The following is a 25,452-nucleotide window of genomic DNA, read 5'->3' as shown; positions in this document are numbered from 1 at the left end:
ATTACTTTTTACAAGAGAGCTGGATTCCTAATGTCTCGATAATATAGTATCAATGGTAAGATTCTTGGCAGTGTTGAGGATCAGAGGGATCTTGGGGTCTGAGTCCATAGGACACAAAGCAGCTGTGCAGGTTGACTCAGTGGTTAAGAAGGCATACGGTGCATCGGCCTTCATCAATCATGGAACTGAATTTAGGAGCCGAGAGTTAATGTTGCAGCTATGTAGGACCCTGGTCAGACTCCACTTGGAGTACTGTACTCAGTTCTGGTCACTTCATTACAGGAAGAATGTGGAAACCATAGAAAGGGTGCAGAAGAGATTTACAAGGATGTTGTCTGGATTGGGGAGCGTGCCTTATGAGAATAAGTTGAATGAACTCATCCTTTTCTCCTTGGAGCGATGGAGGATGAGTGGTAACCTGATAGAGGTGTATAAGATGATGAGAGGCAATAATCATGTGGATAGAACAAAGAACAATACAGCACAGTACAGGCCATTCGGCCCACAATGTTGTGCCGACCCTTAAAACCTGCCTCCCATATAACCTTCCACCTTAAATTCCTCCGTATACCTGTCGAGTAGTCTCTTAAATTTTGCTGGCGTATCTGCCTCCACCACTGACTCAGGCAGTGCATTCCACGCACAAACCACTCAGAGTAAAAAACCTTCCTCTAATATCCCCCTTGAACTTTCCTCCCCTTACCTTAAAGCCATGTCCTCTTGTATTGAGCAGTGGTCCCCGGGGAAGGGATGCTGGTTGTCCACTCTATCTATTCCTCTTAATATCTTGTACACCTCTATCATATCTCCTCTCATCCTCCTTCTCTCCAAAGAGTAAAGTCCTAGCTCCCTTAATCTCTGATCATAATCCATACTCTCTAAACCAGGCAGCATCCTGGTAAATCTCCTCTTTATCCTTTCCAATGCTTCCACATCCTTCATATAGTGAGGCAACCAGAACTAGACATAGTACTCCAAGTGTGGCCTAACCAGAGTTTTATAGAGTTGCATCATTACCCCATGACTCTTAAACTCTATCCCTTGACTTATGAAAGCTAACACTCCATAAGCTTTCTTAACTACCCTATCTACCTGTGAGGCAACTTTCAGGGATCTGTGGACATGTACCCCCAGATCCCTCTGCTCCTCCACACTACCAAGTATCCTGCCATTTACTTTATACTCTGCCTTGGAGTTTGTCCTTCCAAAATGTACCACCTCACACTTCTCTGGGTTGAACTCCATCTGCCACTTCTCAGCCCAGTTTTGCATCCTATCAATGTCTTTCTGCAGTTTTGACAATTCTCTACACTATCCACACCACCACCAACCTTTGTGTCATCTGCAAACTTGCCAACCTAGCCTTCTACCCCCACATCTAGGTCATTAATAAAAATCACGAAAAGTAGAGGTCCCAAAAACGATCCTTGTGGGACATCACTTGTCACAACTCTCCAATCCGAACATACTCCCTCCACCACAACCCTCTGCCTTCTGCAGGCAAGCCAATTCTGAATCCACCTGGCCAAACTTCCCTGGATCCCTTGCCTTCCGACTTTCTGAATAAGCCTACTGTGTGGTACTTTGTCAAATGCCTTACTAAAATCCATGTAATTAACATCCACTGCATTACCCTCATCTATATGCCTGGTCACCTCCTCAAAGAACTCTATCAGGCTTGTTAGACATGATCTGCCCTTCACAAAGCCAAGCTGACAGGCCCTGATCAGACCATGATTCTCTAAATTCTCTGAGAATCTTTTCCAACAGCTTTCCCACAACAGAGTCAGCTGGAGACGCTCATGGAGTGAGTACTGTTTTGGATTCGCTCCATAACCTTTACTTTTTTTTTAACCTTTGATCACCCTTATTCAGCTTATTTTTTCTTATACCGAAAGTTTCTTTGTTAATTTTTTTTGAATTTACTTGCCAAGAGTTTGTTGTGAACTTTTGAAGATATGCAAACAGAAATGTCTCTCAGGTCTAAGGGACGGGACCCCGGACAAAATCAGAACGGTAACGGAAAGAAGCAGGCTCCGCCACAACAAACTCAATTAACTTTTGAAGTGTTTATGGAGGTTTTGGATAAAAAATTTGCTGAACTACAACGATTTTTTAAAGAAGATATAAAGGCTTTTCAAGAGTACATGGTTAAGACGGATTTAGTAATTAAGCAGCAACAAGCTCTTATTGCGTCTTTGCAAGAAGATGCTCGGAAGCGAGATTTGACTATTGGAAAACTGCAACAGGATTTAATTTCAACCATTAAACTGATGGAAGCCCTTAAAGCTAAGAGTGACGATTTTGAGAATCGGTCCAGAAGACAGAACTTACGTATACTTGGTCTTCCAGACGGCATTGAAAAAGATGACCCTTCGAAATATTTTGCTCAACTTTTAAAAGAAGCGTTTCTGACGATTTTCCCGAATAACCCCCCTTTATTGGATCGGGCACATAGAATTCGGCGTCGATCACCGAGTGTTACAGACAAACCTTCGGAGGTAATTGTCCGGTTCCATTATGTACATGACAAAGAACAACTTATACGAGCAGCTCGTCGGGCAGGAATGATTAAATTCAAAGAATTCTGCTTCCGCCTGGTCAAAGACTTTAGCCCTGACCTTTTAAAAAGAAGGCTTCTTTTTAAACCGTTGATGGCTGAATGTTATGAGAAAAATCTGAAACCTGCGCTCCTATACCCTGCGAAGCTTAGAATTTCTCCGTCGAATGCTCCACGACAGGTTTTCCTTTCAACTTCAGAAGCGAGAAAATATCTGGAGGAGAACTTCCCTACTGCTACAGACACCGGTCTCTAATAAATGAACGATTCTGATCGTGTAAGATGGTTCTCAATCTCTTAAACCAGAATTAAAATCTGGTTATTGGTGTAGATTCATCCTATACTTTATACTTAAGTTAAAGTGTGTTTTCCATATTAATTGTTCTGCCTTATACACTTTAACCATTATACTACATACTTGTCCATTAACTTTGTCCCTTCGAAGGTATATTTTTAATTCTTTGAAGGTGAATTTTTCTTTGATTAAGATGGTGGTTTTTTGAAAAAGATTTTTGGTTTTGCTTAAGATGGCGTTATTTTTTTTCTTTCTTTCGTCTTTTTCCTACAATGCATCGCTTATCATAGCTTAAATATTTTTTGTTTTGTCTGGGCTAGAGCCCGATTTATAATTTTTTTTTAGTGATTATATTTTTATTTTTTTTACAACTAACTATACTTAGAAATACGGTTTTTATTATAGCGATTTTAATTTTTAAAGTTGGGGTGATTCTTTTATATATATCTTTTATATATGGAGTGTTCTTCAGCTGACATGGGGGTAGGATTAGTCTTACTTTTTCCCTTTTTAAGTCATATTTTGGCTTTTTCTCTTTCTCTTGGGGGGTGGGGGGATGGTCTGTTTTCTAATTCTATTTTTTTTACACCAGTTTGTGTTGGTTTTTTTATTTGGGCTGTTATTGAACTTCAAATATGTCTGTGTTGTCGTCACTTCCGGGTCTTCTCATTACTTTTGTTCCTCTTCCGGGTGCATGAGTTTATAAGTTGGTTAACCCTTTCTATGCCAAAGGGTTGATTTTAGAATTATGGCTCAGACCATTAATTTTGTGTCTTGGAATACAAATGGTTTAAATCATCCAATTAAACAAAAGAAGATTTTCAAAGTATTCCAAAGACTTAATGCTTATATCATTTTTGTACAAGAAACTCATGTGAGGAAGGAGGACAAATTTCGTTTTTTTAGATTTTGGCGGGGTCAACAGTATCACGCAAATTCGAATGCTAAAGTAAAAGGAGTTTCAATTTTTATTGACTCCTCTATTCCATTTGTTCAACATGATATTTTTTCGGATCCGAATGGTAGATTTTTGTTAATTATGGGTTTACTTTGTAATAAAAAGGTTGCTTTGGTTAATGTTTATGCTCCAAATGTGGATTGTCCTGACTTTTTTAAGTCCTTATTTACCTCTTTACCCAATCTAAACGAATATAAGTTAATAATGGGTGGTGACTTTAATTGTTGTTTAAATCCTCTGATGGATAAATCTTTATCTATTCAGATTTTACCTAATAAGTCGGCCACTTGTATTAACTCTTTTTTGACTGACAATGGAGTTTTTGATATTTGGAGATTCCGGCATCCTAAAGACAAAGAGTTTTCTTTTTTCTCACATGTTTATCACTCTTATTCGAGAATTGATTATTTTTTTGTAGACTCTTGTTTTATTCCATTGGTAATCGGTTGTAACTATGATATTATAGCTATCTCTGATCATGCTCCATTATTACTTTCTATGAAATTTACGGATACAGCTTCTAATGCCAGACAATGGCGATTTGACTCTACCTTGTTGCAAGACTCTGACTTTATAAAATTTATGGAGCAGATTGACTTCTTCTTTTCAACTAATTCTACAGATGATATCTCCTGTGGAACACTTTGGGACACTTTTAAAGCGTATATACGTGGACAGATTATTTCTTATTCTGTTGGTTTGAGGAAACGTACTAAGATGGAAACTCTTTCATTGGTTGATAAAATTAAAGAGATTGATAAGAAATATTCGATTGCTTTACAAACAAAGGGTTGAACTTCAAATGGAACATAGTTTATTACTTACATCCTCGATTGAAAATCAATTAATGAAAACTAAATCTGATTTTTATATAAATAGTGATAAATCTGACAAACTGTTAGCTAAGAATGCTTTGGTTAAACATCAAATCACTAAGATTGGTCAGCAAAATGGGAATCTGACAGTTAATCATGATGAGATAAATAAGGCATTTCAAGACTTCTATACCTCCCTGTATCAATCTGAATTTCCTCAAGATCATAATACCATGTCTGATTTTCTTGGGAAATTAAATTTTCCAAGATTATCATTTGATGATCTTTTGATATTGGATACTATTATGGATGTAGAAATTAAAGGGGCTATTTCCTCAATGAATTCTGGGAAAGCACCGGGTCCAGATGGTTATACAGTTGAATTTTTAAAAATTTTTTCCGCTATTCTTTCCCCTGGGTTAGGTAAGGTTTTTGAGGAAGCCATTAGATTGGGGAATTTGCCACAATCTTTTTATAGAGCTTCCATTTCTCTAATATTGAAGAAAGATAAAGACCCTACTAACTGTGCTTCCTATAGACCTATATCTTTATTGAATGTAGACTCCAAGACTTTCTCCAAGTTACTGGCATCTAGATTAGAGAAGGTATTACCCAAAATTATTTCAGATGATCAAACCGGTTTTATTAAAAATCATTATTCTTTTTTTAACATTAGGAGATTGTTGAATATTGTTTATACTCCCTCACATGACACTTCAGAATGTGTGATTTCATTAGATGCGGAGAAAGCATTTGATAGAGTTGAATGGCCTTACTTATTTAATGTGTTGGAGAAGTTTAATTTTAGTCCGATATTTATATCATGGATTAAATTGATTTATCATACTCCAGTAGCCTCAGTGGTTACCAATAATCAAAGATCTCCCTTTTTTCGCCTATTTCGGGGCACTAGACAAGGATGTCCTCTTAGTCTATTACTATTTAACATTGCCTTAGAACCTTTGGCAATTGCCATCAGACAATCACAGGATATTTTGGGTATTAATCGTGGGACAGATATTCATAAGTTATCTTTGTATGCAGATGATTTATTACTATTCATTTCTAACCCGGAGAAATCCATCCAAGCAGTTTTATCATTATTGGCTCAATTTAGTGAGTTTTCTGGGTATAAGATAAATCTTAATAAAAGTGAATTGTTTCCTTTGAATAAACTGGTCCCAATTTATGGAAATTTACCTTTTAAATTAGTTAATGATTCTTTTACTTACTTAGGGATCAAAATCACAAAAGAACAATAAAGATTTATTTAGATTTAATTTTTTTACCCTTAATTGATCAGATTAAAGGTTTGTTTACTAAGTGGTCACCTTTATCTTTATCCCTAATAGGTAGGATTAATGCTATTAAGATGGTTATTTTACCTAAGTTTTTATATATTTTTCAAGCGATACCAATTTTCATCCCGAAATCTTTTTTTTTACTAATGTTGACTCTAAAATTTCTTCATATCTATGGCAGAATAAAAATCCCAGGTTAGGTAAAATATATTTACAGAAGACAAAAAAGGAAGGCGGGTTAGCATTACCTAATTTCAGATTTTACTATTGGGCAGTTAATATTAGATATTTGTTATGTCGGTTGAAAGATGGGGGTGGATCTTTCGGCCCTTGATGGGTGAGTTTAGAAACTAAATCTGTATCAGTTTATGCTCTGGGTTCTATTTTAGGGACTTCTCTCCCTTTTGCTCTTTCTAAATTGCCGAAACAAATTGACAACCCGATAGTTAAACATACTTTGCGTATATGGTTTCGATTTCGGAGATTTTTTGGGTTGACTCAATTCGTTTTAAATAGTCCTATTGTATCTAATTGTTTTTTCCATCCTTCCATTATAGATCAAGCTTATTCAGCTTGGAAAACTAAGGGATTACTAAGATTTTCTGATTTATTTTTAGACAATTGTTTCATGTCTTTTGAGCAATTATGCAACAAATATAACTTGCCTAGATTTCATTTTTTTAGATATTTACAGATTAGACATTTTTTAAGTTCTGTACTCCCTACGTTTCCAACTTTTGTGCCTTCAGATATTTTGGAGAGTTTATTTGAATTAGACCCTTTTCAAAAAGGGCTTATTTCAAAACTTTATAATATAATTATGAAGATTCGTTCAGAGCCTCATAAGACTAAAAAGGATTGGGAAAGAGAGCTTAGTCTTATTATTTCTAGTGAGAATTGGGATAGAATTCTTCAATTAGTTAGTACATCATCGTTATGTGCCAAACATTCATTAATACAATTTTAGGTCGCACATAGGGCCCATATGTCCAAGGATAAATTAGCTCATTTTTACTCTCATATTAGTCCTATTTGTGATAGATGTCAATCTGAAATTGCGTCTTTAACTCATATGTTTTGGTCTTGTTCATTTTTGGAGAAATATTGGAAAGATATTTTTGATATTATTTCTGCGGTTTTGAATATTGATTTACAACCTCATCCTATTACCGCAATTTTTGGTTTACCAATGTTAGACTCACTGCATTTATCTTCTTCTGCCCGTCGAATGATTGCATTTCTAACTCTGATGGCTAGAAGATCTATATTGTTGAATTGGAAGGAAATTAATCCTCCCATTGTATTTAATTGGTTCTCTCAAACTATGTTATGTTTAAATTTAGAAAAAATTAGAAGTGGTACTTTTGAGACTTCTATTAAATTTGAAAAGTTATGGAGACCATTTATTCAACATTTTCATATGATGTAATATGACCCTGTGCCAAGTTCATTTGATTTCCCAGCTTTTAGCTTATGTATGTTGAGAGGACCGGAAGTGACAGCATTGATGAATACTTATTTTTGTGAGATATTATAAACAGCCCCCCTTTTTTTTCTCTCTCTTTTTTTGTTTCTTTTTTCTTCTATATTAGTTATTAGATTAGTAGATTAGATAGTTTTGCATTATATATATATTTTTTTTTTAAATTTTTTTTCTTTCTTACATATATTTCATACATATATTTTATGGCATGTCTTGGTAACTCATTTATATTGTAACTATTATGTATGTTTTTTTCATATGTAATAGAATTTGTATGTTGGTAATTTCTTTATCATCATTTGTATTCTGTCCATATTACTAATAATAATAAAAAGATTTAGAAAGAAAGAAAGCTTTCCACAACAGACGCAAGACTGTTCTATAATTACCCAGACTATCCCTACTACCTTTTTTGAACAAGGGGACAACATTCACCTCCCTCCAATCCTCCGGTACCATTCCCGTGGACGATGAGGACATGGAGCAACCTGGGGAATATTCCGTCAGACCCCTGGGACTTATCCATCCTAATGTATTTTAACAACTCCAACATCTCTTCTCCCTTAATATCAACATGCTCCAGAACATCAACCTCACTCATATAGTCCTCACCATCATCAAGTTCCCTCATTGGTGAATACCAAAGAGAAGTATTCACTGAGGAACATGCTCACTTCCACATCCTCCAGGCACATCTTCCCACCTTTATCTCTAATCGGTCCTATTTTCACTCCTGTCAACCTTTTGTTCTTCACACAATTGAAGAATGCCTTGGGGTTTTCCTTTACCCTACTTGCCAAGGCCTTCTCATGTCCCCTTCTTGCTCTCCTCAGCCCCTTCTTAAGCTCCTTTCTTGCTATCCTATACTCCTCAATAGATTCACCAGATCCTTGCTTCCTAAACCTTACATATGCTGCCTTCTTCCATCTGACTAGATTATCCACCTCAATTCTCACCCATGGTTCCTTCACCCTACCATTCTTTATCTCCTCATTGGGACAAATTTATCCCTAATATCCTGCAACAGATCCCTAAACATTGACCACATGTCCATAGTCCAATTCCCTGCAAAAGCATCATCCCAATTCACACCCGCAAGTCCTAGCCTCATAATTTGCCCTTCCCCAATTAAAAAAATTTCCTGTCCTCTCTGATTCTATCCTTTTCCATGTTAATGTTAAAGGCCAGGGAGCAGAGGTCACTGTCCCCCAGATGCTCACCCACTGAGAGATCCACCTCACTATCTGCTCTAACACTCTGGTTTCCCTCCTCCTGCAAATCTAGTTTAAACCCCCTGTAGTCAGTGGCCTTTTCCCCCAGGACTGAAATGGCTAACATGAGAGGGCGCAGGTTTAAGGTGCTTAGAAATAGGTACAGAGGAGATGTCAGGGGTAAGTTTTTTTAAACAGAGTGCGTGGAATGGGCTGCCGACAACAGTGGTGGATGCGGATAAGATAAAGTCTTTTAAGACCGCTGGATGGGTACATGGAGCTAAGAAAAATAGAGGGCTATGGGTAATCCTAGATAATTTCTAAAGTACATGTTCAGCACAGCATTGTGGGCCAAAGGGCCTGTATTGTGTTGTAGGTTTTCTATGTTCTATCATTTAATTAATTTTGTGTTTACGAACTGTTTAATAGATTCATTTATACACATACATTATGATTATTGTTTTAAGCAAGCTGAATGGCACCTCACTTTCCATGGTAACATTGCCAATGCTGCAGGACTAAGATAAGAAAACTTACCCAGCATGTAGTGCGTGAAAGTAAGTTGTACAATAGACTTTACTTTTTTTGCAGATGTAATTGGATTAGGAGAATTTGATGAGAAAAACAGAGGGAACATTTCACATTTTCTTGCAACAGACATATATGCCTCAGAATTCGTGTTGGTTCTCAGAACAATCACATCAATCCCCTACCTTATTCAAACTTATTCTCTCATGTGTACCTATCAACTCGACTCAATTAACCTACTGTAGTTTGGGAGGAATCAGAGCACCCAAAGGAAACCCACAGAATAACAGGAAAAATGTCAACCTGAGACGAGAAAGCTGTGCAGGTCAAGGAGCTGCAAGGCACTGGCACAACCTATTGCGTCATTGTGCTTCCTATATGTTGCATCTCTGGGAGCAACTTTTCCCCAACAATGCAGAGAGAAATTTACTATTTATCTACTTGGAATATTTCCATCTAGCATAAAGTAATAGTGCAGAACCATAATGTGTCATTCTGCAGCAGGAAAGAGAGCTCCCTTCAGTCTATCTAAATTCATGCTCACAGTCTGGGAGATATCTTTTGTAGTCATTGTACGTCTTGACAAGATACAGGAAATTAACCTCTTCAAAACTCGATAACACCCTATGGGCCCACAAATAGTTTTCTAATTCTTGGTCTAGATGCATTGTGGTATAACATAGAGTGGAATAGTACAAACTAACAAAGTGTTGAATAAGTGAGAAAGGACAGGCTGGCCTTGACAGAAATTTTACACAAGGCAATCTGGCAAGAACAGAACATGACAGAAAAGCCAATGTTTAAGTACAAAAGCACTATGTCAAGGTTACAAAGGATATTGTGGACATGTTCAAGGATCAATTGCATGGAGTTCTGCATTGGTATGTTCCATTGAGGCAGGGAAAGGATGGTAGAGTTAAAGAACCATGGTGTACAAAGTACGTAAAAAGTCTAGTTAAGAAGAAAAGCTCACAAAAGGTTCAAGAAACTAAGTACTGTTAGAGCTCCAGAAAATTACAAGGTTGCTAAGAAGGAGCTTATGAATGGAGTTAGGAAAGCCAGAAGGGGCCATGAAACGGCCATGGCGAGCAAGGATTAAGGAAAACACCAAGGGATTCTGCAAGTATGTGAAGAGCAAGAGGATGAGCCAATTAAATGCAATAGTGGAAGCATGTGCATGGAGTTGGGAGGAAATACTTAATGAATACCTTGCTTCAGTATTCACCAGGGAAAAAGACCTTGGCAATTGTGGGGATGACTTACAGTGGACTGAAATACTTGTGTATAGACATTAAGAAAGAGGACGTGCTGGAGCTTTCAAAAAACATTAAATTAGATAAGTCACTGGGACTGGGCTACATGGAAAGCAAGGGATCAGATTGCTGAACCTCTTGTGATGATCATTGCATCATCAATAGGAGCTGGGGGAGTACCGGAGGATTGGAAGGTTGGAAATGTTGTTCTCTTGTTCAAGAAAGGAAGTAGAGATAACCAAGGAAATTATAGACCAGTGAGTCTGACTTCAGGGTGGGCAAGCTGATGGAGAAGATCCTGTGAGGCAAAACTTATGAGCATTTCGAGACATAATCTGATTAGGGATAATCAGCATGGCTTTGTCAAGGGAAGATTGTGCCTTATAGATTTGACTGAATTCTTTGAGGAAGTAACAAAGCACATTGATGAAGGTAGAGCAGTGGATGTAGTGTATATGGATTTCAGTAAGGCATTTGATAATGTACCCCATGCCAGGCTCCTTCAGAAAGTAAGGAGGCATGGGATCCAAGGAGATCTTGCTTTGTGGATCCAGAATTGGCTTGTCCACAGAAGACAAACAGTTGTTGTAGATGATTCGTATTCTCCATGGATGTCAGTGGCCAGTGGTGTTCCGCAGGCCACCCACATCCATGGAGGGTGCTGGGAACCCTCCTCTTTTTGATTTTTATAAATAACCTGGATGAAGAAGTAGAAGGGTGGGTTAGTAAGTTTGCTGATGATACAAAGGTTTGGGGTGTTGTGGATAGTCTGGAGGGTTGCAGAGGTTACAGCCAGACATCAATAGGATGTAGAAATGGGCTGAGAACTAAGTGGCAGGTGGACTTCAACCCAGGTAAGTGTGAAGTGGTTCTTTTTTGTTAGTCCAATTTGAAAACAGAATATAATACAAATGGTAAGACTCTTGGGCATGTGGAGGGTCTAAGAGATCTTGGGGTCTGTGTCGACAGGACACTCAAAGCTGCTGCGCAGGTTGACAGTGTTGTGAAGAAGGCGTATGGGTGTGTTGGCATACATCAATCATGGGATTGAGTTCAAGAGCTGTGAGGTAATGTAACAGCTATGCAAGACCTTGGTGAGGCCGCACTTGGAGTACTGTATTCAGTTCTGGTCACCTCACTACAGGAAGGATATGGATACTATACAGAGAGTGCAGAGGAGATTTGCAAGGACGTTGCCTGGATTGGAGGGCGTAGCTTATGAGAATAGGTTGAGTGTACTTGGCTTTTTCTTGTTGGAGCGACAGAGGATGGATGAGAAGTGAACTGATAGAGGTGTATTAGATGATGAGGGGCATTGATCGTGTGGCTAGCCAGAGGCTTTTTCCTAGCGCTGAACTGGCTAACACAAGGAGGTATAGTTTTAAGGTGCTTGGAAATAGGTAACCAAGGGATGTCAGGGGTAAGTTTTTCCACACAGAGTGGTGGGTATGTGGAATGCACTGCTGGCTGCAGCAGTGGAAGCGGATATAATAGAGCCTCTTCAATAAGTACATGGAGCTTAGAAAAACAGAGCTATGCACTAGGGAAATTCTAGGCAGTCTCTGGAGTAGGTTACATGGTTGGCACAACATTGTGGGCCAAAGGGCCTGTAATGTACAGTAAATTTACATTATGTTCTGTTACAACCATGCTCACACGTAAACTACTTAATTACTATTCTGAGTTACCAAAAAACTGAAGAGAATGTACCCTACTAAGGAAGGTGAAAAGGAGAGAAAAATAAGGCTGCAAGAAAAGAGATTGAGAAAAATACTCCCTTAAATGGAGAAATAGATTCAAGTCTAAAATAATGTTACTATTCCATCATATATAAGTCCACCAATGAAATCAGAGGATCATGAAAGTGAGCGAAAGAGCCTACCTGTGAAATATGGTTGATTGATGATTCCATGCGTCTGAGCTGGGACGCCTGAATGTCCAGCATCTGGAGCACATTATTCGCCAATGTGTTGATCAGGTAGGCCACACTTGCTAAGGACTGGGTTGTGTAGGCTTTGGTTTCTTCCAGAGCTCGCTGTTTATCTGCTGCCTTTAAAAAGTATTAACAGATTAATTGTGTTACACAGGTTCACAGGTATACTGGTAGTTATATTACAATACAATAATTCCATTCCTATGAAACTTCACATTACAGTTAATCTTGTTTTAATATCAATTGTGTTGATGGGGGAAAAAAGGATGGAGTACAGTGTTTCAGACTTACAATAACCAATTTTTCTCTACGATTTTCAAAAATAAATGTTTTTATTAAAAGATATGCCTTTACATGTGAAGTCTGTATCTTACATTGTTTCATGGAGTATCCTTACATAGGTATCAAAAGAAGGAATTGCTTGTCAGTTTCCAGTAGTCTCGTTGGTGAAACCAGCAGCATGCATTCTTGAGACAATGCTAATTGATCAGTGGACAAGTTATATGTCAACAGTTCTTTTTCTGATTCTCATTTCCCAAAGTGGTCCCCTAGTTCCTTAACAAAATCATGTTATGACCAGTTTTCCCTGCATAACAGCATTCCTTATTCCTTAATCACTTGTATCCAAGTTACAGAAACATGTATGATGGCAGAATATCTGTATTTCAAATACTGAAAATTAGGATTTATTAAGTAGATATGGTAATTTTTAACTGATGCCGGCTTTTGAAATGGGCAAATAAAATAATTTTTCATAGTACAGCGAACTCTCTCCAATGTCAGCACATCCTTTCATAAACACGGGGCCCAAATTGCTCACAGTACTCCAAGTGAGGTCTGACCAGTGAAATATACAGCCCCGGTATTACATCCTTGCTTTTGTATTCTAATCCCCTTGAAATGAATGCCGACATTGCATTCACCTTCCTTACCACCAATTTAACCTGCAAAAAAACCTTTCGGGAATCCTGCATGAGGACTCTGAAATCCCTTTTTCCCTTGGATTTCTGATTTTTCTCCGTTTAGAAAACAGTCTATGCCTTTAACGCTTCTACCAAAGTGCATAAGCATACCCTTCCTGACACGGTATTCCATTTGCCACCTCTTTACCCACTCCCCTTCTGCAGCCTCTTTGCTTCAAGACTACCTGACCCACCAACCATCTTTGTATCATCTGAAGATTTGGCCACAAAGCCATCAACTTCAACCTCCAAATCGTTAACACATGTAAGGTTCTCAGTACCAGTAACAGTGGTATTAACTGTTCAGGCTAACAAAATGGCTTCTCTGTATTTTATGATGAAATGGTTTCACTGTAATGCTGTAATGGGATTCTGTGTCTTGTATGTTTGGGTTATGGCTCTGATAAGGGGAAAAATAACCAATGGAGAATTGTTATGCTATCTTGTCTGTGTAAGCCGAGCGGGAGTTTGTGGCCTTTTTCGGAAGGGCAGCGAGAAGGATGGACTTGTTATGGAGCAGGCAGCGGTTCCAGAGCGATGGATACTGGATGTCGGCAGTTTGGACAGTGGCTGAAGGCTCGGAAGGTTGTTGTGGAAGGAACCGGAGGCGTGAGCTCCAATGTATTTAAATATGTGCACAAACTGACAAATTGATTATTACTTTGGCACCTTTAGGTTATCTGTTTCTACTAAACCATCACTAAGAAATCACTATAAAGTTGCAATTATTTACTTGCTTTTGGGTATTGTCTGGTTTTTGTATTGTGAGCATGTATTGATTGGAAGGGCATTACACCGAAGTACTGCACTACTGGCAGGGTGACGGTGGTTTACCCAAGGCGAACGGGGGTCAACTGGGGGCATGGACGCTACACACAGAATGTATAAAGAAGTGGTTGCAACACAGACCCTTGTGGAACACCACTAGTCACTAACAGCCAATCAGAAAAGGATTCCTTTATTCCTACTCTTTGTTTCCTGCCAATCTGCCAATGCTCTATTCATGCTAGTATCTTTTCTGTAATATCCTGTGTTCTTATCTTGTTTAGCAGCTTCATGTGCAGCACCTTGTCAAAGACCTTCTGAAAATCCAAATACACAACATCCACAGATTTCATTCAGGTTTATGGATGGCAAGAGACTGAGCGGAAAAATACTAAAAGAATTAGGTCTTAAGGCGACAAAAGAATGGATGTCTTGAAATGGTGACAGATCAATTGTTAAATTATGGACTAGTTAGAAAGTTAGTTTGAACAACCTTATTGGTAGGGGGAGAGGGTGAGGGGGGACAAGAGGGGAGAGAGAGAGGGAGGATTGCTCTAAAAGAAAGAGAACCATACAATACAGTGTGTGTTACTTGTTTGTTTAGTGATGCCTTGGAATGCTTCTACTCCATTGATGGGACTGAACAGAGACCAATGCTTTTCAGATGGAAATGGAATCAGTATTTAAAGTGACATTACAGTATGATTTGCTTCAGCAGAGATGGCACATGGACCGACACACACTGTGAGCTGTAAATTGGTTTTATAAACAGCCCTCAAAGAATAGTACAGTTTACAAGTAACAGTCATTTCATGAGCAGTCAGACTGACTCACAATTCAAATGATGTCAGAATGACTACGTACTGAGGTAAAGTTGAATGTACAAGAAGTGAAATTAATATGGTTTGCAAAGTAAATACATCCAAAAAGAGCAGAGAATGAGATACAAGAAAATTAATGCTTAGCATTACAGGCTGGCTGCAGAAATGTTTTTGTTCTTAAAGTGTGGGTAACATTGCCACAACTGCCCTGTTGGCAACTTTATTCACAGCAATGGTTTTGGGAATATAATTTTACAATTGAGTGGGTTGCAAGATTAGAGGAAACAGTGTTGCACTGGCATTTTGTGAAGGTCACATCTGGCAGGAGTTTCAGGGTCCTTCTACGAAAAAAATGGTCAATTTGTGGCGACCCATTTCCTGGCACATCCGAACCGGCTCACAATTAGCCAGTGTTCCGACTAAGGGATAGCCTGCGGGGATTTGCGAGCACAGAGCTTTGGAGCCTCTGCGCCACGGGGGGCAGGTTGAGGGAGGCTTAAAAGTGAGGCTGGGGATTTCGAATAAAGTTTTTTCCTTCGACTGCAGTTACCGACCCCGTGTCGTAATTTTAGCGCTGCGTGTAGCACACCGCTACAATTGGTGACCCCGACGGTCCAAACGATTTTGGGACCAGAAATGACCGACGCTGCCTCTGTTCATGCGGTTTTGTTAAAACTGCCAAGTTTCTGGACACGGCGTACTCACCTGTGGTTTCAGCAAGCTGAAGCCCAAGTCACGGAGTTTGTACAGTCGCCCCCGGCAGACGGCAAGTACACAGAATTCAAAGCCCTGCTCCTCAGGACTTTCGGACTCTCACGGCGCGAGCGGGCTGCCTGTTTACTGCACCTGGATGGCTTGGGTGACAGACCTCCATCGGCTTTAATGAATGAGATGTTGTCTTTGGCCGACGGACACACACCCAGCCTCATGTTTGAGCAGGCATTCCTGGAGCAGCTGCCCGAGGACATACGCCTGGTGCTGTCCGATGTGGATTTCAGTGACCCCCGGAAGGTGGCAGCCTGGGCGGACTTGCTGTGGAACGCCAAAAAGGTGAGTGGGGCGTCCATCGCACAGATCACCCAGCCCCGCTCCCAGCAGCAAACCAGTACAGGCCCAGCCGCAGAGCCCGCTAACCCCAGGGGCAGGGCTGGGGGGCCCAACGAACAATGGTACTTCTACCACCAGCGGTGGGGCGCAGAAGCCCGCCGTTGTTGCCCGCCCCACAAATTCCTGGGAAAAGGCCAGGGCCAGCCGTCGCTGATGGCTACGGCGGCTGGCCATCGGGATAGCCTCCTGTATGTGTGGGACGAGCGTTCAGGACGCCGCTTTTTGGTTGACACCGGTGCTGAGGTTAGCGTTTTACCCCCGACGAGTTACGACACCCGCAGCAGGGTCCCCCCCAAGGGCCGCGAACGGCTGCACAGTAAGGACCTATGGCACCCGTCAGGTGCAGCTACAGTTCGGCTCCAGCCAGTTCACGTGGGACTTCACACTGGCCGCCATAGCCCAACCGCTTCTGGGTGCAGATTTTTTGCGGGCTCACAGCCTACTGGTCAACCTGCCCAGGAAGAGACTGGTCCATGCCTTGACCTTTCAGACGTTCTCCCTGGGTGCAGCCCAGTTGCCAGCCCCTCACATCGGCTCCATCACGCTGTCCGACAATGACTTCACCAGGGTCCTGGCGGATTTCCCTTCGGTTCTGGCACCGCAGTTCACAGCGGCCCTGCCCCGACACGGCGTACAGCACCCCATCCCGACCCAGGGACCACCCCTCCACGCCCGCGCTCGGCGGCTTCCCCCGGACAAGCTCCGACTGGCAAAGGAGGAGTTCAGGAGGATGGAGGAATTGGGGATCATCCAGCGGTCCGACAGCCCATGGCCCTCCCCCCTGCAAATGGTGCCTAAAGCGACAGGGGGCTGGAGACCATGCGGCGACTACCGCAGGCTGAACGAGGCTACCGCACCAGACCGCTACCCTGTGCCGCACATTAAGGACTTTGCAGCAAACCTGCACGGCGCATGGATCTTCTCCAAAGTAGACCTCGTCCGAGGGTACCATCAGATCCCAATGCATCCGGACGACGTCCCCAAAACGGCTCTCATCACCCCGTTTGGCCTTTTCGAGTTCCTTTGCATGCCGTTCGGCTTGAAGAATGCCGCACAGTCGTTCCAGCGGTTAATGGACGCGGTGGGACGGGACCTGGACTTCGCGTTTATCTATTTGGACGGCATCCTCATAGCCAGCAGCAGTCGTCAGGAGCATCTGTCCCACCTTCATCAACTCTGCGCCCGACCGAGTGAGTACGGTCTAACGATCAACCCCGCCAAATGCCAGTTCGGGCTCGACACCATTGACTTCCTGGGCCACAGGATTACTAAAGACGGGGCAACCCCTCTGCCCGCTAAGGTAGATGCGGTCTGCCATTTCCCCCGACCCACCACGGTCAAAGGTCTTCAGGAATTCGTAGGTATGGTCAATTTCTACCACCGCTTCCTCCCTTCAGCTGCCCGGATCATGCGCCCCCTGTTCGCCCTGCTGTCCAATCCGGGCAAGGACATTACCTGGGACGAGGAGTCCGCCGCCGCTTTCATTCAAACAAAGGAAGATTTGGCGAACGCCGCGGTGCTAGTGCACCCCAGAATGGACGTCCCTACCGCCCTCACAGTGGACGCCTCTAACACAGCAGTCGGTGGGGTACTGGAGCAACTCATCGCAGGTCGCTGGCAACCCCTGGCATTTTTCAGCAAACACCTGCGACCACCCGAGCTCAAATACAGTGCTTTCGACTGGGAACTGCTGGCGCTCTACCTGGCAATCCGGCATTTCAGTTACTTCCTAGAAGGTCAGCCCTTCACTGCGTTCACGGACCACAAACCGCTTACCTTTGCGTTTACGAAAGCGTCCGACCCCTGGTCGTCCCACCAGCAACGCCACCTGTCCTACATCTCTGAATACACGACGGATGTCCGGCACATCTCGGGTAAGGACAATGTCGTGGCGGATGCACTCTCTTGCCCTACCATTCATGCCCTTTCCCAAGGGGTAGACTTTGAGGCACTGGCAGAGGCACAGCAGGCAGATGAGGAGATTCCGAAGTACAGAACCGCAGTCTCCAGTTTGCAGCTCCAGGACCCCCCCATAGGCCCAGGTGAGAGGACCCTACTCTGGGACGTCGCCACCGGCCAGCCCCGCCCCGTCGTCCCGACAGCCTGGCGGTGCCGTGTTTTCGACTCCATTCATAACTTGGCTCATCCCTCCATCCAGACAACTGTCCGGATGGTTTCCAGCAGGTTCGTTTGGCACGGACTCCACAAACAGGTCAGTAAATGGGCCAAAACGTGCATGCACTGCCAGACGGCCAAGGTGCAGCGGCACACCAAAGCCCCACTGCAGCAGTTCCATCCCGCCCACCGGTGTTTCGACCACATTCATGTGGATATCGTGGGCCCCCTACCGGTGTCGTGCAGCGCGCAGCATCTCCTGACTATCGTGGACCGGTTCACCAGATGGCCAGAGGCGATCCCACTCACCGACACCACCTCCGAATCTTGTGCCCGGGCCCTGATCACCACCTGGATATCTCGCTTTGGTGTACCGGCCCACATTACCTCCGACAGAGACGCCCAGTTCACCTCCAGCCTGTGGTCAGCTATGGCCAGACTTTTGGGGACTCAGCTGCACCACACCACTGCCTACCACCCACAGTCGAACGGGCTAGTGGAGCGTTTCCACCATCACCTGAAGTCGGCCCTCAAGGCCCGCCTACGAGGAGCTAACTGGGTGGACGAGCTTCCCTGGGTCCTACTTGGCATCCGCACAGCACCCAAAGACGATCTGCACGCCTCATCGGCCAAGTTGGTATACGGCGCGCCCCTGGTCGTCCCCGGGGAGTTCCTACCAGCCCCACGGGGGCAAGAGGAAGATCCCGCAGCAGTCCTGGGCAGACTACGCGAGAAGCTCGGTAACCTGGCTCCCATACCCACTTCGCAGCACGGACAGAACCCGACCTGTGTACCCAAAGACCTGCAGAACTGTAAGTTTGTGTTTGTACGAAGGGGCGGGCATCGGCCACCGCTGCAACTGCCCCACGAGGGGCCGTTTACGGTGCTCCGGAACAACGGGTCCACGTTCGTGCTGGACGTTGGGGGGAGAGAGGAGGCTTTCGCAGTGGACCGACTCAAACCGGCCCATATGGATCTGGCGCAACCGGCCGAGTTTCCGGCACCTCGGCGCAGAGGCCGACCTCCCAAGCAGGTTCCGGCCCAGACTGTGGACATCGGGGGGTGTATCGCCGGTTCTGGGGGTGGGGGTTATGTGGCGACCCATTTCCTGGCACATCCGAACCGGCTCACAATTAGCCAGCGTTCTGGCTAAGGGAGATAGCCTGCGGGGATTTGCGAGCACAGAACTTTGGAGCCTCTGCACCACGGGGGGGGGGGGGGGGGGGCAGGTTGAGGGAGGCTTAAAAGTGAGGCTGGGGATTTTGAATAAAGTTTTTTCCTTCGACTGCAGTTACCGACCCCGTGTCGTAATTTTAGCGCTGTGTGTAGCACACCGCTACAAATTTATTATTTTTGATCAAATCAGCAACTTTTCAAGATATCTATGTTAACCAGAGAGTGGCATAACCTGCTGTATTCACATTCACAATTTACCGTCTTTAGTCCGAACCATTGTTATTGGTTGACAAAAGAACCACAGTACTGTTACAGGCAGACTTGAAGTTGATACAGCAGTAGAGCAATGTAAAGAATAAATTGAAATTTTTACTTTCCTTCAACCACAGAATTTACCAGAACCAAATAAAGCAAAGAAAAAGAATTGAGTGAACCATTAATGTAGTTATTCTGGTGTTCAAACCCCTCACTTTGCTTCTGTGTAGAGGAAAAGCACTTAACTTTGCAAATGTTACTTTTCAGTTGCAAAAGATAGGGAGTTTGAATCAGATAAGGTCAACAATAATGTTAGATTGGTTTATTGGTTAGTGAGATGATAAAGAACAAGCTTAATTTAGCCAAGTAAATTATTCAAAGTAATCTAAATTAACCAATCATAATTTAGCATACCTAAATTATTCTGTGTGTTTCAAGGCAATGTTGATATAGTTTTACATAGATGCCAGTGATACAGTCAACAAACACACTTGCTGAGGGAATTAATTTATTTCTTACATCCTTCACATACGTGAGGAGTAAGAACCTTTACGTTACATCTCTGCTTAAATGTGCAATGCACAATCATAGTAATTTATAATAAATACTGTAGAACAGTCATAGAAATACACTCAAATTAGCGTGTTAATCAGTCTGATAGCCTGGTGGAAGAAGCTGTCCCGGAGCCTGTTGGTCCTGGCTTTTATGCTGTGGTGCCGTTTTCCAGATGGTAGCAGCTGGAATAGTTTGTGGTTGGTGTGACTCGGGTCCCCAATGATCCTTCAGGCCCTTTTTACATAGCTGTATTTGTAAGTGTCCCGAATAGTGAAAAGTTCACATCTACAGATGCGCTGGGCTGTCCGCACCACTCTCTGCAGAGTCATGTGTTTTGGGAAATACAGTTCCTGAAACCAGGCAGTAATGCAGCCAGTCCGGATGCTCTCAATTGTGCCCCTAAAGAAAGTTCTTCGGATGATAAGAGGCACTGATCATGTGGATAGCCAAAGTCTTTTCCCCAGGGCTGTAATGGTTAACACAAGGGGGCATAGCTTTAAGGTGCTTGGATGTAGGTACAAGGGAGACGTCAGAGGTAAGTTTTTCACAGAGAGTGGTGGGTGCATGGAATGCATCGCCAGCAAAGGTGGTACAGGCAGGTACAATAGGGTCTTTTAAGAGATTCTTAGATATGTGCATGGAGCTTAGAAAAACAGAGGGCTATGTGGTAGCAAAATTTTAGGCAGTTTCCAGAGTAGGTTAGATGGTCAGCACAACACTGTGGGCTGAAGGGCCTATAATATGCTGTAGATTTCTATGTTTCTATTTCAAAACTGTTACAACGGAGTAACATTTGAGTATATAAAATGCTGATTTGGTTCGCTACCCTTTGCAGTTGAACCTGAAACTGGGGTATATGCATATCCTTGCCAAAAATATTAATTAACTAACCAAGAGGCTAATATATCATTGTCTCTGTTTGCTTTCTTGCAACCCTCCCATTGACATCAGAGTTCAGTTGTACAGTATTGCCAGCTGGCAGAGTAACTGCTCCTGGCTTTCACCTGCCCCTCTCTCAGCTTTGGTTTGTTTTGCAGGTTGACCTTTTACATGGAATCCTATTGGGAGCTCAGTGTGAAGGGATGCACAGTAAGAATTCTTGAGCAGAGTGGTTGTGAATCATTCATACATTTTAAACTGAAGCAAATGAGCTGTGCAATGTAATGGTTATCACATCTGCTTGAGGCACAAATTGAAAACTGACCTTCAAGAGATAATTACGTATGGAAGTTTTATCTCTTTACTATCCCCCACCACACGCTCCATCTCTATCCTCCACACACTTGTGGGGTGGGAAATCTAAATGTATAAATGCATGACATTGGTGGAGTTATTCACAACGTCAGTGACTTTTATGGCAAATCCTCTGATTTTTTAATTATATTCAGCACAAAGATGCTTGAAGGTAGATTCGGGAAGTTGCAGCTGCAACTTGCATACTTTTCTGCACTGAGTTGCTGTACATGATTGACTGATTAGATAGTTTCATTAATGAGCCAGTGTTTAGGTGTATCTAATAAAGTGGCCACTGTGTGTAGTGTTGCATTTACAGAGAACATACAGTATTGGTAGACAATGCTACTCACTGAGCACAGAGTGAGCAATCAAAATTTAGTACAAATTGGAATTCAGCAACAGCTCACAAAGGTTAGTGAATGATGGAAGGTTGCGGACGAAGACAATATGAGGATAGTTTTATTTAGAGTCAACAAAGGTAGCTGAAAGTTAGGTTCAAACTAGTGTGCAAATAAGAAAATAAATAATAATATATAAGCAATATATATCAAGAACCTGAGATGAAGAGATCCTGAAAGTGAGCTCAAAGGATGGAGCATTTCAGTGATGGGGCAAGTGAAGTAGACTGAAGTTATCTCCTTTGGTTCAAGAGTCTGATAGTTGAGGGGTAATCACTGTTTCTGAACCTGGTGGTGTGAGTCCTGAGGCTCCTGCACCACCTTCCTGATGGAAGCAGTGAGAAGAGAGCACATCCTGGGCGGTGTTGTTCCTGATGATGGATGTTGCTTTCCTGCAACAATGCTTAATGTACATGTGCCCAAAGGTGGGGAGAGCTTTACCTGTGATGGACTGGGCCATATCCACTACTTTTTGTAGGATTTTCTATTCAAGGGTATTGGTGTTTCCATACCAGGCTGTGATGCAGCCAGTCAATATACTTCCCACCACAATCTATAGAAATCTGTCAAAGTATTAAAATACATGCAGAATCTTTGAAGAAAGTAGAGGCACTGATGTGTTATCTTCATAATGCCACTTATGTGCTGGGCTCAGGATAGACCCTCTGAAGCAACACCAATGAATTTACTGTTGCTGACTTTCTCCCCCTCTGATCCCCTGATGAGGACTGGCTCAGAGACCTTTGGTTTCCTCCACCTGAAGTTTAATATCAGCTCCTTGACATTGAGTCAGAGGCTGTTGCTGTGGCACCACTCAGCAGATTTTCAATTTCCCTCCTCTTTGTGGATTCAACTCCATCTTTGATTTGGCCTACAAAAGTGGTGTCATTAGCAACTTAAATATGGCTTTGTAGCCGTGCTTAGCCACACAGTCGTAAGTGTACAGCGAGTACGGCAGGGGCTCATCACAGATCCTTTGGTGCATATGTGCTGGTGGAAATTGTGGGAGATGTTGTTGCCAATATGAGTTGACTGGGGTTTGCAAGTGAGGAAACAGAGGATCCATGTCACAAAGAGGTATTGAGGCCAAGGTCTTGAAGATTATTGATTAGTTTTGACAGGATGATAGCATTGGTAGTTGATAAAGAGCATCCTGATGTATGCATCTTTGCTGTCCAGATGTTCCAGGGTTGAGTGAAGAATCAATGAGATGGCATCTGCTACGAACTTGTGCCGGTTGGTAAATTGGAGCAGATCCAAGTCACTTCTCAGGTAGGAGTTGATATGTTTCATCAGCCTCGCAAAGGACTTTATCACAGTGGATGTAAGCGCTACTGGATGATAGTCATTGAGGCAGGTTACACGTATAATTTGGCCATCGATAGGGATATGCTTCTGGAACATGTCCTCTAGCTACACACTTAATGCTTTCTCAGTCTTCGCAAGCACTTTATCTCGAACCAGAGACACCATTTTTGCTGTTGTAGGGGCAGCGCTAACACTTAACAAATTTGCCATTTTTCAAAAGATCCAATATTCTACTTTCTCGGCGAGACATAGCACTTTACACTCCCTCTTAGCCTTTGAGGAATTGCTTTGACCACGTAATTGCTTTTTAGGAGCCACTTTTTCACAGTAACAAAGTAGTGAATGAACAAGACGCGAGGCCATCAATGCTCTAACAACGAGTGCTTGCAAGAGCACTTCCGGGTTTTCGCAATTCGCACATGTGGAACTCGCGGATAAGGAGGGTCGACTGTAATTGAAACCTACTTGAAGCAGATGAGTACCTCAGATTCCCAAAGTGAGAGGTTAAAGAAATCAGTGAACATTCCAGCCAGTTGATCAGCACAGGTCTTTAATACTTGGCTAGGTACCTTGTTTGAATAGGATGCTTTCTGTGGATTTACCCTCCTGAAGGAGGCTCACACAATGGCCTCAGACTGAAATGAAATGATCATTGTGGGCTGTGGGAGTTGGTGATGGTCTTCCATGTTTTGATGGAAAAGTGAGCAGGGAAGGCATTGAACTCATCTGGAAGCGAAGCCCCTTTGTTTCTGATGTCTGATTTTACTTTGTAAGAGGTGATAGCATTCAAGCCCTGTCACAACCACCAAGTATCCTTCATTGATTTAAGTTTAGCCCAGAATTACCATTTTGCCCATGAGATGGCTTTCCAGAGATAGCACCTGGACTGCTCGTGACTTTCTTGGTCGCAGGACTTGAATGCCTCTGATCTGGCCCTCAGCAGATTGCAGATCTTGTACTTCATTCAGATCCACGTCTTGAAGACGGCCCAGTCCTCTGATTAGAAGCAATCCTACATCAGCTCCTCTACCTCCCACAACTTTAGTTGTGGTATAAATATGTCCAGTGATGTTGGAGAGATTAAAGTAAAGGTACAAGTTCTCTGTAGCATGAGGCATTCCCTTCCACAACACTTACAAAGCTCTCCTTCGCCCAGCTTTTGGAAAACAGATCACTCTTCAATCCTGCTTTTGCTGACATACAGGCAAAAGCTGAAACAAGAAGTGGCCACAGTTAAAACCATTCACTGCTGGTCTGACTAATCAGTCTCCATGCTGCAGGACTACTTCAATAACATCAACTGGAATGTCTTTCATGATGAGGTTGTCTCCAAGTTCACTGATAGAGTCACATGCTTCATCTGAAAGTGCATCAACGATGTTGTCCCCCATAAGTCGGTCAAGGTCTCCCTGAACCAGAAACTCCGGGTCAATAGTTCCGTGCGAGCAGCACTTATTTCGCAACACGGCTTACGCTGCCGGCAATCATTAGGAACTCAAGAAAAGCAGCTACGATCTGTGCAAAGCTATCAAGGCTGTGAAACAACAATACAGGAAAAAGATTGACTCAAGATTCACAAGAAACAGTACACATGACTTGTGGCGAGGGTTGCATACCCATGCAGACTTCAAAGCCAAATGTAGTGGTACCGTCAACATCGCAGCCTTTCTCCCAGATGAGCTCAAATCACTTTTACGCTCAGTTCAATGTCACTAACTCTGAGCCTCCAAGGAAAGCCACCGCCTCAACCTGCAACCTGATCATCTCTGAGGCTGAGGTACACAGATGTTTCCAATGGGTGGACAGTTGCAAAGCTGCGGGACTGAACGACATCCCAGGGTGAGTACTCAGGATGTGCGCAGCACAACAGGCAGGTGTGTTCACTGACATTTTTAATTTCTCCCTCTCCCAGTGTAGAAATCTCTCCTGCTTCAAATTATCCACCATTGTCCTTGTACCAAAAAAGACCAAGGTAACATGCCTGAACAACTGGTGTCCTGTCACGCTCACTTCAATAATACGCAAATGCTTTGAGAGGCTGGTCAAGGATTACATCTGCAGCATGCTACCACCCAAGCTGGACCTCCTATAATTCGCCTACTGACACAACCGATCGACAGATGATGCAATAGCCATAGCTCTACATACTGTCCTTACACATCCTGGAGAAGAAGGATGCTTATGTGAGAATGCTGTTCTTGGACTACAGTTCAGCATTCAACACCATAATTCCATCAGGCTTGACAAGAAGCTCAGAGACTTCGGCCTTGACCCTGCTTTGTGTAGCTGGATCCTGGACTTCCTGGCAGATTGCCAGCAGGTGGTAAGAATGGGCTTCCTCACTTCCACCCCTCTGACTCTCAACACAGGAGCCCCTCAGGCCTAAGTCCCCTCCTTTACTCCTTATACCCATGACT

General features: G+C 42.9%; 1 protein-coding gene across 2 annotated transcripts in view; it reads right to left on the bottom strand.

Moving 5' to 3' along the window:
* Window positions 1-25,452, bottom strand: part of LOC132392786 (abl interactor 2) — a 168,020-nt gene that overhangs the window by 90,087 nt on the left and 52,481 nt on the right. For both annotated transcript variants that reach the window (XM_059967137.1, XM_059967135.1), the window contains exon 2: window positions 12,287-12,454. In XM_059967137.1, the coding sequence (XP_059823120.1) occupies window positions 12,287-12,454 (168 nt within the window). The remainder of the gene's footprint in view (window positions 1-12,286; window positions 12,455-25,452) is intronic.

This window comes from Hypanus sabinus, chromosome 4 (assembly GCF_030144855.1).
Source record: "Hypanus sabinus isolate sHypSab1 chromosome 4, sHypSab1.hap1, whole genome shotgun sequence".
Taxonomy (NCBI): Eukaryota; Metazoa; Chordata; class Chondrichthyes; order Myliobatiformes; family Dasyatidae; genus Hypanus; species Hypanus sabinus.
Note: the sequence above shows the minus strand (reverse complement) of the source record. Positions and strands in the feature narration are given on the sequence as shown.